This window comes from Macrotis lagotis, chromosome 7 (assembly GCF_037893015.1).
Source record: "Macrotis lagotis isolate mMagLag1 chromosome 7, bilby.v1.9.chrom.fasta, whole genome shotgun sequence".
NCBI classification, from domain to species: Eukaryota; Metazoa; Chordata; class Mammalia; order Peramelemorphia; family Peramelidae; genus Macrotis; species Macrotis lagotis.
This window is the reverse complement of record NC_133664.1, coordinates 21,183,469-21,199,588: the sequence shown is the minus strand read 5'-3', so window position 1 is coordinate 21,199,588 and position 16,120 is coordinate 21,183,469. Positions and strand designations below refer to the sequence as shown.

The 16,120-nt window shown below is 36.4% G+C and overlaps 1 protein-coding gene across 3 annotated transcripts in view; it reads right to left on the bottom strand.

Moving 5' to 3' along the window:
* The window catches only part of TOPAZ1 (testis and ovary specific TOPAZ 1), a 71,330-nt gene that overhangs the window by 34,494 nt on the left and 20,716 nt on the right, over positions 1-16,120 (bottom strand). For 2 of the 3 annotated variants that reach the window (XR_012470442.1, XM_074195601.1), the window contains exons 4-8: positions 15,909-16,036; positions 13,649-13,713; positions 6,519-6,658; positions 5,539-5,624; positions 4,642-4,770 (exon numbers count right to left, since the gene is read on the bottom strand). Coding sequence is in view for 2 of the 3 variants with exons in the window: in XM_074195601.1 (XP_074051702.1) it covers positions 4,642-4,770; positions 5,539-5,624; positions 6,519-6,658; positions 13,649-13,713; positions 15,909-16,036 (548 nt within the window). In the remaining variant the exon portion in view is untranslated. The remainder of the gene's footprint in view (positions 1-4,641; positions 4,771-5,538; positions 5,625-6,518; positions 6,659-13,648; positions 13,714-15,908; positions 16,037-16,120) is intronic. The other variant, XM_074195602.1, reaches the window with a different exon arrangement.

Genomic DNA, 16,120 nt, shown 5'->3' with positions numbered 1-16,120 from the left:
TATATGAAAAGCTTTTAGGTAACAAGGCTGAAAGAAGTTAAGGTTAGGGTCAGACTGAATTCCTTTCTCTACTTGTAGAGAGTTTTTCTAAGAGAGTTAATGTGGTATAATGGCATTCTTGACTTTTCCAAAGGGATTTTCTTTGCCTGTGAAATTCAGTTACTAAGTTTCAAGAAAATCTTACAATGAAATGAAAAAATATAATTCTCTTTAGCTTTTATTTCCCCAAACCAACAAGAACTTTCTCAGTTTCAATTTACAGTAAGTATTATTATAGATTGTATTACTTGGCAGCTTTTTGTATATTCATTACAAATTCAACTCTACTGAGAAGAGAGGGACCATATTATACCACTGGTAGTCACAGATGAATATCTTACAGACTTATGGAGCTTTATAGCAAGCCATTGCTTTTCCATATGAGAAAAGTGTTAGTCTCTTAATAGTTTTTACCAATCGGGAATCTGTCAATCAGACTACAGTCAAATCACAGAATGGCAGCTGGAAAGGAGTAAGCTACCTGGGATAAGAATCCTTCCTATAAAACATGCCTACTCTATTACCCACTCAATATGTCAAGAGAACTCATCATTCTCTTACTAAACTCACCCTTTTCCCCCTAACATCTTTATTTCTATAGAAATTCTTTCAGCCATCCAGTTTTATTGTCTTTCAATTATTCTTGATTTCTCTTGCTCCTTCACCCTCTATTTCCAACCAGCGACCAAGTCTTATTCAATCTATTCTGGATAATCTCTCACACTGATCTCCTTCCTCTGCTCATTTCCTCTATGGGAGGAGGTACTTTTTTTTCCATAGTTTGCCATACTCCATCTCCCACTACATGCTCAGAAAAAACCCACTCACTCTTGTTTTTCATTTTCTTCCAAGATTTCATCCCCAAACCTTTCTTTGATCTTCTCAGCTCTTAGTTCTTCCTCCTTGGAATGACCTTGTATTGACTTTGTATTCTCTTAGACATTCATATCTCCCCAGATAAGCACATAAGCTCTTTGAGGGCAGGTGCTATTTCATCTTTGTCTTTGGGCTAGGTCCTCTCAATACAGTGTTTAGCACAAAGGAGGTACTCAATAAAGTCTGATGGTCGGTTTACAAGTGACCATCTTTGAACATCTTCAGAGAAGAATAATGCATTACCTCCTGAGAAGGCAGCCTGCTTTTACCTGGCTCTAATGGTAGGGATATTTTCTCATCTCAAGCCTTTATTTGCTTTTTTGCAACTTCCACTCACTGCTGCCAGTTCTGGGATTCCATAGATCAATCTCACAAAAGCCCTGATTAGATGCCTCCTCTGTGCCTGACCTGGGTAGAAAGAGACCAAAAAAAAGGGGGGGGCTTTCTTGCTCCCAAATCTTCTATTATTAGGGAGGGTCAACCTGTCTACATAACAAATACAAATAAATACAATCAGTCAATGAGTACCAATTCTGCATCAGGTCCCGGGGGGGGGGGGGGGGGGGCAAAAATACAGTGAGGCAATCCCTACAATGAAGCAAAGCTCCCTGACACAGCAGCTTCTCCACACAGTGGGTGAAGCTTTCTGTAGGACTATTTGCAGTCAGCCAGATCCGAAAACTAAAGAAAAAAGGAAAGTGTGTTTTATCACCTGTACTCTGGGGCTATGACTTATTGCTGCATTTAATCCAAGTTCACTGCCCTTTACTTCTATAATTGTAGTTACTGGGTTATTTTCCTAGTTTTGCTTTTTTCTATATAAACCTTCCTGTCTGAATTACTCATTTTAGTAACCACAAGTACACTTATTACAATGTAATAGCAAGTTCATATACCATGCCCTAGCTGAACTCCTTTAGTTCTAGCTTCTTGCTACTAACAAAAAATTTTTATTTATTAATATTGCATTATAAGGGCCCATGCTATCTTTTACTTCCTAGTGACTTTCCTTAAATAATTCCAAGCTGTTTTTCTTTTTGCAAAGCAATGGGGGTTAAGTGACTTTGCCCAAGGTCACACAGCTAATTATTACACATCTGAGGCTGGATTTGAACTCAGGTCCTCCCAACTCTAGGGCTGCTGCTCTATACACTACGTTAACTAGTTGCCCCCTAAGTGGTTTCCTTTCCTTTTTTTTTTTTTGCAAGGCAACGAGGCTATATGAGTTGCCCAAGGTCACACAGTTAAGTATGACAAGTGTTTGAGGCCACATTTGAACTGAAGTCCTCCTGACTCCAGGGCTGGTGCTCTATCCATCAGGTCACTGAGCTGCCCTCCAAGCTGTTTTCTAGAATAGCTCAGACCAATTCAAGACTACATGTCAACTCTTCCAACAATATTTTCTGTCATCATCTTAGCTAAGTTAATGGAGTGAATGGTGAAAACTCAAGCTCTCCTTTAATAAGTATTTCTTAATAGTGATTGGGAACATTTTTTTCATATGGTTAACAGTTTACATTTCTTTGAAAACTGCTCATCTTTTCTTCTTTCAATTAAGTCATATTGACATTATTTTTCTATAGTAAAGAAAACCTTAACACAAAGAAGGAACTATCTTAATAATAACAGCTACCATTTACATAGTGCTTTAAGCATTAATGTAGTGCAAAGTGCTTTATATGTATCATTCATTTGATCTCACCAAAGTCTAGTGAAAAGTAGCTATAATTATTCCCATTTTACAGATGAGGAAAAGTAAAACTGAGAAAATTTAAATGTACAAGGTCACATGTCTAATAAGTATCTGAAACAAGATTTGAACTAAGGTTTTCATTACTTGAAGTCCATTATTTTATTTACTTCACCCCTGAGCTGCCAGCATTTTGATTTAAATAAGGAGATAGAAATCTGTCAAAGTGATTCCTGGAGCTGAAATAGGCAGACAAGAATTAACAGGCTCAGCACCAAAAGTTCTTTAACTGTTAAGTTCAAATACTAGTTTGTAAGAATCAGGAGAAAAAATTAACAATTTTAAGGAACTATCTAAAAAAAATCTCAGTCTTTTTGCTCCCTTGAGCACAATCCTCAGACAATACCAGTACCCAAAGACTGAGCCCAGTTCTTTTCATATATATCAATTTCATGCAAACCCAGAGGCAACCCCGCACCCCACAACCAAAACCCAACCCAAGGTCAGCTATAAGTTATAGTTCCTTGCCCTACTAGGTGTCTGACTCAGCTTGTTCTGAACCTGTCTCTGCACATCCCTGAGACTGGGGAAGAGTGAGGCTGTAAATGGCAGCCACAACAGGGTCTGTCTCCCAAGAGTGCCATGCCTCTGGAAAGTGCCATGTACACAGATGTTCTGAACTGGTCTGGTCACCCACCCTTTTCTTTTAACACTTGGAAACCTTCATGTTTGCCCCAATCTGATTAACTCCTGGAGGTTTCCCTTTGCTGTGAAACAAGGATCATTCCATTAGTAAAGAGTAGAAGAAAGTGCTTGTGTTTTTCCAAACAAAAACCAGCCTGTATTTCAATCTAAGTCACTTTTGGGTAGGGTCAATAGTTTCCTTTTGGCTAGATGGGAACTGCATAAGAACACACATTTCCCTCCTTTGTGTCACATTCTGACCAAAGATGCTTATCAGGAGCTATGGTTCTCTAGTGTTGGATCATTTGAATACTGACCTGAAGAATCAGGTTGTGAAGTTAAAGGTCCTGGGATAGCCCTTGGAGAGGTCCTTCTGCCTTGGCTCCCCAGTAGTACACAACCTGACCACAAACCAACCACACTTGAGACTGACTCTAGACTTTTCCAATATAGTGGCAAGGAGCCTGCAGAGTAACACTAGGCAAGACAAATGTGGGAAGCCCAGGCCACAACAGACAAACCCCTATCCAACCAGATTTGGACTACTTCATAGAGTCCATCAGAATTAAAATCTTCTTTTTAAATTTTTTTTTTTAGGTTTTTGCAAGGCAATGGGGTTAAGTGGCTTGCCCAAGGCCCCACAGCTAGGTCATTATTAAGTGTCTGAGGCAGGATTTGAACTCAGGTACTCCTGACTCCAGGGTAGGTGCTCTACCCACTGTGTCACCTAGCTGCCCCAGTATTAAAATCTAAATATCTGCTGGTTCTGAATCAGTTTTTGTGACTGGCCAAAGATCAGCTCTTTGGTCCTATGCTTGTTGATAACAATGGATTTACTTCTCTTCACTGGCAAGTCTGGTAAGTTAATGAGTTGCTCATCTGTAACTTCACTAATAAGTTGAAATACTTTTGGAAATGATTTTTAAACTTAGAAGTTGATACAATATCTGGAAGGATTGATTACAGTTATAAAATTCTTTTCAGATTGGGGACTTATCAAGATATATTAAATAGAAAAAAGTATTGATTATCTGATCTAATCCAATGATAAGGAAAAAATCAATAATTAGTTCATCAATAAAATGGAAAATGAGAATTCACTGAGGACTGAAGTAACTGCTATTTTTGACCATTTGTTGATTTGTACAACTTCCAATTTACCATCTGCAGAAGCCAAATAAAATGACTAATTGTGAGAGAAAATAAAGTTCTTAGTGATGTAGAAAATATTTAATCATTTTAGAACACACATTTTAAATGAAATATAGGTTAAAAAAATCCAACTTCAATTTTTCTTAGATATTTGCTACAAATAATCTTTCCTTAAAGTCTCAAACCCTTAGAGACCGTACCTTTTCATCTGCTTGTTCAGGAACGTGAGTAAATTTACACAGTGATCGCTCACAGCCACGTAATGTATTAAAATGAAATTTGCAATATCCATGGGGTAACATCATCAACCCTAGGGGCTTCTGGAACATCTAAGGATTGTTTTTTTCAAAGGAAAAGAGGGGAAAAAAAAGCAGGGTAAATGCTTTCAAGTTAAAATAATAGGATCTATCTGTAGGAGGGATAGGGGGAGGGGAGGGAAAGGAAAGAGACAAGAATAAGTGGAAAAATTATATATAAAAATGAGTAAGATTAGCCAAGGCTAATTTAATTTTAAAAACTACTTATTTTTATATTTGCAAAAGAAAAATTTAGCTTTTCCAGCAATTTTTCTACTTTCCAATATAATTTCTAACATGGTTGCTATATAGTACACTTAACAAGTATTTAGAGGTTTGCTTTACTAAAAAAAAAAAAAAACACAAAACAGTAAATTTGATAAAGAATCATCAGAAAATTTGATGAATCATCAGAAAAAGAAAGAAAATGAAGAAAATTTACCTTCAGAATTTCGATGAAGTAACTTCTCATAATGGACTTGAATCTTTCCCCCCCATTTGGAAATGCTCTGCCTCCCTCCCTCACATACCCTCTTCCCTATTAGAGCCGTGCCTCTTGCAGTTATCATTGCTGCCTCATAGGCAATCCTCCCTCCTCTTTTTTTTTTTTTTTTTTTTTAACAACTTTCTATGCTCCCTGTCTTTATTCCCTCTTGGGCTATCTTCTCAGGAAGAACTCATACACTACCATTCTTTATTCTCCCACTCAATTTCTATTGGGGCCTCTGCTCTGAGGACAAGCAAGGAAATATCATTAACAAGGACAGAAAAAAGCTCATTAAAAAAAGCTGAGACACTCACCCCTGCATTTTTTTCTCTTTTAAATATCTCACAATTTTCAGGATTCTGCAACATCAGGAGAGGATATTTCCCTGAAAATCTAAAGTCTGGAATAAAGATATAAATAAGGTACAATCATTTTCCCTTCATATTCACAAAACATCCCTTAAATCTATTGCAGATTCTTGAAATTTTGGAGAGTATCAATTTCTGCATAGGAGCCACAGATACTTAAATGTACTCTAACTTTCAAGAAAATTTGTCATTCTATGATAAAGTGTTACTGATGTTGCAAGATAAAGCCTCTTTTTAGGTGACCATGATGAATTTGTTAATATAGCACTGAGATAACAGATTTAAAACTCACCTAAAGTTAAGTAGAGAGCTAAGGCCACAGGATAAAGCCAGTTAACCAGAGAGGAGAACTCTGGGGGGGGGGGGGGAAGAGAAGGGAAGGAAAGAAAAGAGAGAAAGCGGGAGGGATGAATGGAGGGAGAGAAAGGAAAAGGGGGAGAGCATGTGAAGAAAAGTAGAGACAGATGATGGCAAAACTTTTGAATAAAATATGTGTTTGTATATGCAGATATCTATTCAAATACACGTATTCTTACAATAATTAACCATTACAAGCAGCAGAAAACTGGGGGTAGTAATATCAAGAAATTAAGCAGAAAAAACCAACTGTATCAAGGTCTTTTTGCTTAACACAATAATAATCTTTCTTCTTCCCCAAAGTTAGCAAGTAAGATGGCAGGCCTGCTTCAGGAAGTGGGATCTGTGGGATCTATGGGATCTACAGGATCTGAGGAAAGAGACATAGAACAACAGGGCTGAATGAGAAGAGTAAGGCACTGTCTAAGAGCTTCCTGAGTCAAGTTGGTGTGATCTCATGTGTCATGAACACCTAAAATGAGTCTTAATGAAGTCTTTCTAAGCTGTGTGCAGACTTTCTTGTATTATGCCACAAAGATAACAAGATTTTTTTGTTCAGAAAATAATACCATTCATCCAGGGTTTCAGGATCGTGCCATCTTGGTGAGCCTTCAGATTCAAAGAAGGTACTGGCAGACATGGAGTTGTTGGGCACAAAGATGTTAACTGACGCTCACCGACGAGAATCTCTGCATATTTAGAATCCTTGCTATATTAAAAAGAAAAATTGCAACCCAAACTTGTTATATCAATGAAGCATCTGTTATTGCTTTAGTATCCTACATTTTACATAACTGTAGATGTTAAAAATATCACTTTCTATGCTTGATTACTTTTCCTTAAGTCCGACCCTCATGCCCCAACTTGGCCCAAAGACTGTGCTGGGTTCTCAAAGAAAGATCAAGGGATCATAAGCTCTGGCTGGTCTGAGTGGCAAAGGCTTGGCAATAGGACCAGTTCGCAAAATTGCAAAGACCAGCTCAGTTAAATTCAGAGAGGTTACCTGCCAGATACACTAGAACATTGCTTCTGAAGATCTCTTAAGGAGTTAGAGTGGGCCTGAACTGAAGTATTGATACAAGATGAAAAAAAATCACAGCTAAAATAGTGAAGTAATGATCTAATAACCAGCAAACTCTTTACTCTTAACCAAATGAACATTGTGCTAGAAAATTTACGGTTTAAGATTAAGATAAATGACTTTTTGGGATGAGAAACTCTTAGGGGAAAACTAAAGAGTTGAATGCATTATGTGTGTCAGACAAGGAATTGATGTGATTCTCACAGTCACCCAAACGATTGACAAAACCAAGCAATGAGTCCAACTTGGCCTGCATTCTTCAGGGATACTGCAGATATCATTCCCAAACAAAGGCATTAGAAAATCACTTGTAAATACCAATCTACTATTCTTGTAAAGTTCCCAACAACTGTATATCATGACACTAGTGAAGAGAATGCTGCCAATTACAGTAAGATCCTCATTAGTTAAAGGTCACTTGTGAACCAAAGGAAAAAAAAAGTTTTCCCAGCTCACAGTAGATGACCAGTCCCTTGGGTCCTGATTCTGTTATCCTTTTGCCTCCTGTCTGAACTCTTTCTTCTTCTTCTTCCCTCTCCTATATAGGCAGGCATGATGACCACCAAAAATGACAACTGATGGCCTCAAAACACTTGATACTTACTAGCTATATCATACAACCCTGACTGCCTTGCAAAAAAACCCAAAACAACACCTCCCCCCCAAATGCAGCTGCCTACCCTAACTCCAAAATCAATGGATATAGATTATTTCTAAGATTCCTAAAAAAGTTCCAGTCCCATGATTTTCCTATATGGAGAAACAAAGGGGGTATTGTTGGTGGTGATCAAGTCTGCCTGGTACTTGGTAGGAATCCAGTAGCAGCACTGCCAGGACCTCTTTCCACTGTGCATTAAACTCTTAAAAATCTCATAGTCTGGAACTACTCATTTGCTAATAGGTGAAGTTGTAAAATTTCAGACCCAGGAAACAACATATCCCACAGAATGGTAGTTTCATGATCCCAAAAGTTGCTGACAAGATAAAACAATGGGTTCAACCTAGTGAGATGAAATTTCCTACTGGTAAATATGAAGTATTCTACTTGGGTGCAACATTACTAACTTCAAAGACAAGGTACTATAGCCATACTGTTACAGCTTCACTTCCAACTCCCCAAAGAAGTTGTATGGAAGACAAGACTAAAGGAGGAAATTAGAACTGAATATGATCACTGCTGGGCTTTGGAAACTGAAGGCCACAGAGTGAATCTAGAATTTAGAGTTGAAGGACACCAATTGAGAAAGATCCCAGGAAGAACAGGAGAGAAAAATAAAGTATTGGGGGGGGGGATGGCAAATAAAATTATCAGGTAAGAGGTCAGACAAAGGAGACAGAGCTACCAGGATATTCAGAAGTGCTGAAGAGGGGATCAAGATATTGAGGAATCATTAAAGAGGTGAGCTAACAATCATTCACAAGTACCAGAAAGAAAGACAGACAGATCTCTAGTAAGCAGAGAATAGGAAGAATTCTGTAGTCTTACATTGATTGGGTAGACAGTTTTATTTCTGTGACAGCCTATGGACTTCTATGTACAAAGTTTTTTTTTTTGAGTTTTTTTTGCAAGGCAATGGGGTTAAGTGACTTGCTCAAGGTCACACAGCTATGTAATTTTTCAGTGCCTGAGACTGAATTTGAACTCAGGTCCTCCTGACTCCAGGGCTGGTACTTTATTCACTGTGCCACCTAGCTGTCCCCATTAATTCTAGTCAAAGTGATGGTTGGCCTTTCCTCCAGATGAGAAGATGAAGGGAGCATTCCAAAAGTCCAATGCAGAAGATGGCTTTCAATGTTAAAAGTTAAAGAATCTGAAGAGGCTGAGGAGAATACGGACATACTTCAGAAAGTTGGGAAATGGAAGCCTTAGATAAAGAAGGAAGAGAGGGGAGAGACCATTGAATATTAAGAACTTAAAAATAAATTTCTTTAAAAAAAACAAACTAGAAAAGTTGAAGGAAATAAACAGTTTTCAATAAATCCAAAGGCACCAACTACTGGAATAAGGAATCATTTCTACACAAAAACTGCTGGGAAAAACTGGAAAAAGAAGTTTAGATTTATATATCTCAAGATAAAACTCCCAAATGGATATCTAGCTTAGATCTAAAAGGCCATATAAATAGAGTTTGGCAGGAAGGAAGCACCTTTTGCAATTATGGTTAGGGGAAGAGTTCATGACAAAACAAGCACAAGGGGATTGCAGATAAAAAGATTTCATAAAATCTATAAATTTATGGACAAATAAAACTAATGCAGTTAAAAGAACTGTCAACTGGAGGAAAAAAAATCTTTGCAGGAGATTTCTTCTATTTTTCTCTTTGTGGTTAGGCATTAGGGTTAAGTCACTTGCCCAATATCACACAACTAGTGAATTTCAAGCATCTGAGGTAGGATTTGAACTCAGATCCTCCTAACTCCAAGGCCGGTGCTCTGTCTAATGTACTACACCAAGTTATTCCTGCAGGAGAGTTGTTTTAATAAAGTTTCATTTTCTAGATATAAGGAAGTGATATAATTTTAAGAAAGAATCATTTTCCAATAGGAGACAGTTTTCAAAGGAAACTAAGTTATAATTAACTACGTGAGAAAAATGCTCCACTAATAAGAGAAATGCAAATTAAAATACCTCCAAGATTCCACTTCATTTCCCTTAGATTGGTAAAGATGACAAAAGGAAAAAATGAAAAATACTGGAGGAACTGTGAGAAAACTGGAAGACTAATTAATACACTGTTGGTGGAGCTATGAATTGGTACAGTCAATATGGAAAGCAAATTGAAAAAAAGTTCCCAAAAGACAGTAAATTGTGCATATCCTTTTACCTAGGAATATACCACCACTAGATCCATAACCCCCCAAAAGATAAAAGCAAGAAGAAAAAGACTGATTATATCTAAAAATATCTAGAGCAGTTCTTTTCGTTAGAGCAAATAATAAAAGGGGTGCTCATTCACAGAGGATTGAATTATGGCATATGAAGGTAGTAGAATCTTACTGAGTCAAAATGATGAAAAGTTTCAGGGTAACCTGGGAAGACCTATATTATCTGAGGCAGAGTGAAGTGAGCACTATCTGGAGAACAATTTAGACAAGAAAAACGTCTATGAAAGACTTAAAACCTCCAATCCATACAGTGGTCCAACCATGAGTCTATAGGACCAGTGATGACAAAAACCCACTATCTACTTCTTGACTGGAAGGGATGAATGCAAGACTCAGAGACACACTTTTTTTTTTTTTTAAGCAAAGTCACTGGGAATTTATTTTGCTTAACTATTTATATTTTTTAACTAGGCATCTGTTACAATGTTTATCTTTATTTTTTCTCCCTTCTCCCTCAATTTTGGGGGAAGGAGAGAAACTAGTAATAGTATATAAAATAAGAAAAAGAAAAATCTTAATTTAAGCAGTTTTTAAAAAATGTGCAGAATAGAATACAGAGAAGGCCAGAAGTAAATAGATGAGCAGGACAGTTTTTAAAGCAATAATTTATTACATTTTTTTTTCAAGGCAATGAGGTTAAGTGGCTTGCCCAAGGCCACACATCTAGGTCATTATTAAGTGTCTGAGACCAGATTTGAACTCCAGTACACCTGAATCCAGGGGCCTGTGCTCTATCCACTGTGCCACCTAGCCGCCCCTATTTATTACATGCTTAAAGGGAAAAAATAAACTGCATATGAAAAAGGATTGGTTTCATGCATAATCCTTTTTTTTGGCTCTACTTTGTATCTGGAAATGCTCATCTTTATTTGAAGAATTTTTTTCTTAATAAAAAGCAATGTTCTAAGAATGAAATCTCCCAAGAATAATAAGATGGAGCCACATGGACCATCAGAATGAGAAATCACATAGTAAAAGTCAAGGAAAGAAGAGGATTAGTGAGTTCTTGCTGAGGGTACCAAAGCCATGACTGGGAACCCGGACATTGATCCCCTTCTTCATGGATACTAGTTCCCCTGGCCCTCCTGCTGCTTCCTGTAGAGGGTATTCCCTCTCGTCTCTATTCCTTTGCTCAGGAGTGCCCTCCCTCCATATCCCCTTGAACATACTCCATCCATATAAGTCTTGAGTCTTTTTTATTTATGCAAATGCTACTTCCCCCCAAAAGCATCAGTTCTTTAAAGGTAAAGGTTGCTTGATTTTGGCTTTTGAATCCCAAGCACAGAACCCAGTGGCAGGCATAAAACAGACATTTAACAAGTGCTTGACAAATTTAAGTGAAGAGGACAGAAAAGAAGCCCTAGGGAGGCCAAGAGTTTGAGTTGGATTAGAAAGCTGACAGCCACGTGAAGGGTAGAGGTCAGGACACTTGCGAGTGGACAGGTATCAATGAAGACTCCTGTTAGGGCAGAGACAAGGAGAGTGGATGAAGAAAGTTGAAAATGGGCAGAACCAACAGGATTTGTGACCTCACATCACAACAATTCATATGATGGAAGCACCCCAGATGTAATCCCTCTAGACCTACAAGTACCTGAGCCGGAATATAATCTATAACATTCCCAACCAGTGGCCACATGTACTTTACTGAGGAAGACCCTCTATTTTCTGAGGTAACAAGCTAGAAATGGGAAGAGAAAGAAGGTTCCAAAAATAGAAAACTAATGGAAATAATGAAATTAGAAGAAGGAACAAGTCTAGGGGCAGAAGGGAAAGCTAAACATAAGAGTTGTTTGTGAAGACCCTTTGATCTAGCAATGCCACTACTAGGTCTTTATCACAAAGAGATCATAAAAAATGGAAAAGAACCCATATGTACAAAAATATTCATACCATCTTTTTTTGTAGTGGCAAAGAATCAGAAATCTATCAATTGGAGAATCTGTCAGGTTCAACAAACTGTGGTCTATAAATGTGATGAGTACTACTGTTCTGTAAAAAATCATGAGCAGGTGGATTTCAGAAAAACATGGAAGGACTTACATGAACTGATGCTGAGTGAAGTGAGGAGAACCAGGAGAACATTGTACACATTATGAGATGAACAACTGTGATGAGAGCTCCTTTCAGCAGTTCAGTGATCAAAGACAATTCTAAAAGACTTGTGATGAAAATGCCATCAACATTCAGAGAAAGCACTATGGAGTTTAAATGCAGACCAATGCATACTATGTACACTTTAAAAAATTTGTTGTATGTTTTTTTCCCCTTTTTGTTCTGATTCTTTTACAACATAACTAAAATGGAAATATGTTTAATATGATTGTACATGTATAACCTATATCAAATTTCTTGTTGTCATGAGAAGGGAAGGAGGGAGAAAAATGTGGAACTCAATTTTTCCAAAAAAAATTAATTTTGAAAACTACTTTTACATGTAATTGGAAAAAACAAAATAAACATTTAAAAAAGAATTGTGTATTAATACACATTTCACTACCCTATCACTTCGGTAGAAAAGCTAGCTTAGGGTAGAGAGATGGTTCCTGCCTCCTGAGCAAAATTAGTTTAAGTACAAGCCTAATTTAAAGTAAGATAGCAAAATCTGATGTTGGAAGATAGCACTAATCCCTTATTATAAAGATGAGGAAATGGAGGCCTGGAGAAGTCCTAACAATTTACTCATAATCAAAGCATCAGGGCCTGGCAAACTCAAGTTGACTTATATTCTATACAAGAAAAATACACTGTTTTAGTTTAAGCTCAGTTCTTCCAGCATCTGAAGTTGTCTTTCTGGTCAACTTTCTTCCTTATTAAGATTCTGGTTTACTCATGAGAAGCATGATATGGAGAGAGCACTACAGCTTCAGGTAAATAACTGGGTTACTAACAATGTGATTTTGATCAAGTAATTATTTCTAGGCCTCTTCTCAAAAACAAAATGAGGAGATGAGGCTCGACTGAGCTTTATTACACCTTCTTGTTTTAAAATTCTGTAATTCAAAGCTTTAATTCATGAAACTTTAACTACTGGGTACCCATCTAGCCCTACCTAGCTTCCTTCAATAACAATTTTCTTTCACTGCTTGGCTATTTGGCTTTTCTGGGCTTCAATTTCCTCGTTAGGAAAATAAGGGAATTGAACTAGAAGAGTTTAACACCAGCTTTAATTTTTTTTTAGGTTTTTTTTTTTTTTTTTTGCAAGGCAAATGGGGTTAAGTGGCTTGCCCAAGGCCACACGGCTAGGTAATTATTAAGTGTCCGAGACCGGATTTGAACCCAGGTACTCCTGACTCCAGGGCCGGTTGCTTTATCCACTACACCACCTAGCCACCCCCAACTTTAAATTTTATTATTTTTCAATGTACTCCTCAAGATTGACTGGGGGAACATATCAACCGAGAAAAGAAAATCATCTGATTTTGTCCATCTTCATTTTTGTTTCTATGACATTCAAAAATTGTACATTTACCTTTCTAATATTAGTTAACCTCTCTTCAAGTCCTTCTTTCTTTAACAATGTTTTCTGATTCAGATATTTATATGCTAGTTTCAGGAACTCTTCTAATTCTCTTTCAGTAAATAGCAATAATTACCACCATATAATTATATTCATTTTTTAATATGTTAAATTATATCCCATATTTGGTCCATTGTTTAAATTACAAATTATATTAATGCTTTTTAAAATATCATGTATAATTATGTTGCTTTTAAAATATTCTGACAAACCTTTTTTCAACTTCATAAATGTTTTCTTTTTCTTCTTTTATTACCACACTACCTGAAAATTTACACTGTGAAGAGATCAGGGTTAAACACATTTAGATGAAAAATAAGTGTTATTATTAATGTCATTTCCAAAAGCTTAAGTTTAACAGTAGGCTACTTAACCAAATTATCAAGCAACATCTGGTCAAAGTTAAAGAATTTCTACACAGCTCTAAAAGGTTAAAGAATCACTGCCATCTTTACATCACTTTACATAGCTAGTTGATGCAATATAGTAATCACAGATGAAGCAACACATTTCTCATTTTCACTCTGAAGTTAGATCATATAAGTCAAAATATAAAAGTTCTGATTAGTCAGATTGATTTCAAATTTTTAAGACAAAATACTGTTAGCTCAATTTTACATTTCATTTTTCTAAACTTTTGTAAAATTTCTAATTTACTAAAAATAAAGACTTTTAGATAACATGGAGAATATTTTATTTGAAAAAAATTACTCATTTTCTTTAACTTACTGTGCTTCAAATAACTATCAACAATTTAGAAATCTTGCTTGATTAATAAACCCAGGTACCTGAGGCTCTGTTTAATATAATGTGCCTAAAAGGTAAAGAGATCATAATTCAGAGATGTTGATTTCTGTCTTTTAGTTTTAATTCTTATGTTCAAGACATAAGAGTGAGAAAGGAAAGCTCTAAGAAAGTCATTTTTTACTTTCTTTCTAATAAGCAAGAGAAATAATGGCAGTTTAGACCACTCTAGATACCTTGGGCTTAAATATGGCAAATTCATTAGTTCCATTTTCCTTTATCAAATATTTTATATTCCTTTATCAAATGGATTCCTTTATTATTTATTATTCCTTTATTTTCCTTTATCAAATATAAATGTGGAGATAGCACACAGAAATCAACCTTTATAAGACATATATCTCTAAAAAGTGAAGTAGTGAGAATAAAGAAGAGGATTCTGAAAGGAGGCTCGATCTTAGGTAAGTGTTAAGTCATAGTTAGAGTTAACGGGTTGGGAAACCTCAAAGAAGCTGCCTAGCTCCAGGTTCAGAATTACTTCGGAGTACAGCAACTTGGTCCAGCATTCTAGAGTATGAGACTTGGTTTTGGGAAGATCCTAATTCAAATCCCAACTACAAGACTGTTAACCTCTTTAAACCTCAATTTCCTCATCTGAAAAATGGAGATGAGCTTGTAACAATTTAATGAGAATTCTGAAACTTTATAAATGTAAGCTCCTATTAAATTAAGCTTCTATTAAAGTAGTAGTTATTTAAAGTTAAAGTTTAGCTACACAAGTGTCCATTGCTAGGATTCTAATAATTCCTTCAATCACATAAGTAACAATCCTATCTTTTGCTTTGATTTCTGTGCAAGTCAAAGCCCAATGACTTTAAGCTAGAGAGAGAGAGAGAGAGAGAGAGAGAGAGAGAGAGAGATTGAGAGAGAGAGAGAGAGAGAGAGATTTCTTAGAAGGTAAATTTAAGTTGGATCATAAAATTTTCATTAAAAATTGTTCAATTCAAAACAGTTTTGACATATACATGACATCTTCAACTGATTTTTTAAAAACTAGCAATTAAAATTTTATAATCTTTTCTTTTATAAACATGGCAGGTCACAACACCATAAAGATAGCTTAAGTTATCTGGCATTCGGAAAGATAGGATCCGAAAAAGAAATAAGCATTTATCTGTACTTTGTAGCAGGTACTATGCTAGGTACTTTACTATTATCATTCAATTTGATCCTCACAATCACCCTACCTAGGGGATAGATATCAGTATTATACTCATTTTATAGTTGAGGAAAACTGGGACAAACAGAGCTAAAGTGACTTGCCCAGGGTCACAAAGATCAGTGTCTGAGGGTAAATTTGAACTCAGATCTTCCCCACTCAAGGCCCAGGGCTCTGGCTATTGCATTCCATGAAAGTGACAAGGTGGTATTTTTACATAAAACAAAACCCTCACTAGACTGTGGGTAGAGCTCTAACTTCATGCATAAAAGTGAAGCTTTCTCTCAATAAAATAGGAATCCTATACATTGACATTATCCCTATTGACAGAGTTCTAACATAGAGAGAGAATAAAGAGAGAATAAAGGCCAAATATTTCCCCAATACCTTCTCATCCTTGTCCAGCCCCCAAAACAGGAATCCTATACAATGACATTATCCCTACTGACAGAGTTCTAATGTAGCATTATGACTAAAGAGAGAATAAAGGCCAAATATTTCCCCAATACCTTCTCATCCTTGTCCAGCCCCCTTTTATGCTCATTTAACTCTGCTGGTTTTTCATCCTCAGAGGTCTCATTAGTAATTCTTCCCAAAGAATTACTCAGAACTGGAGAATCATGCTTAATCTCATTTGCTGGAAAGATGAAATATTCCACTGTAAAAGCTTCAATGGTATCTCCAGTTACTTAAAATCTTCCAGTTACTTAAAAGCACAAAG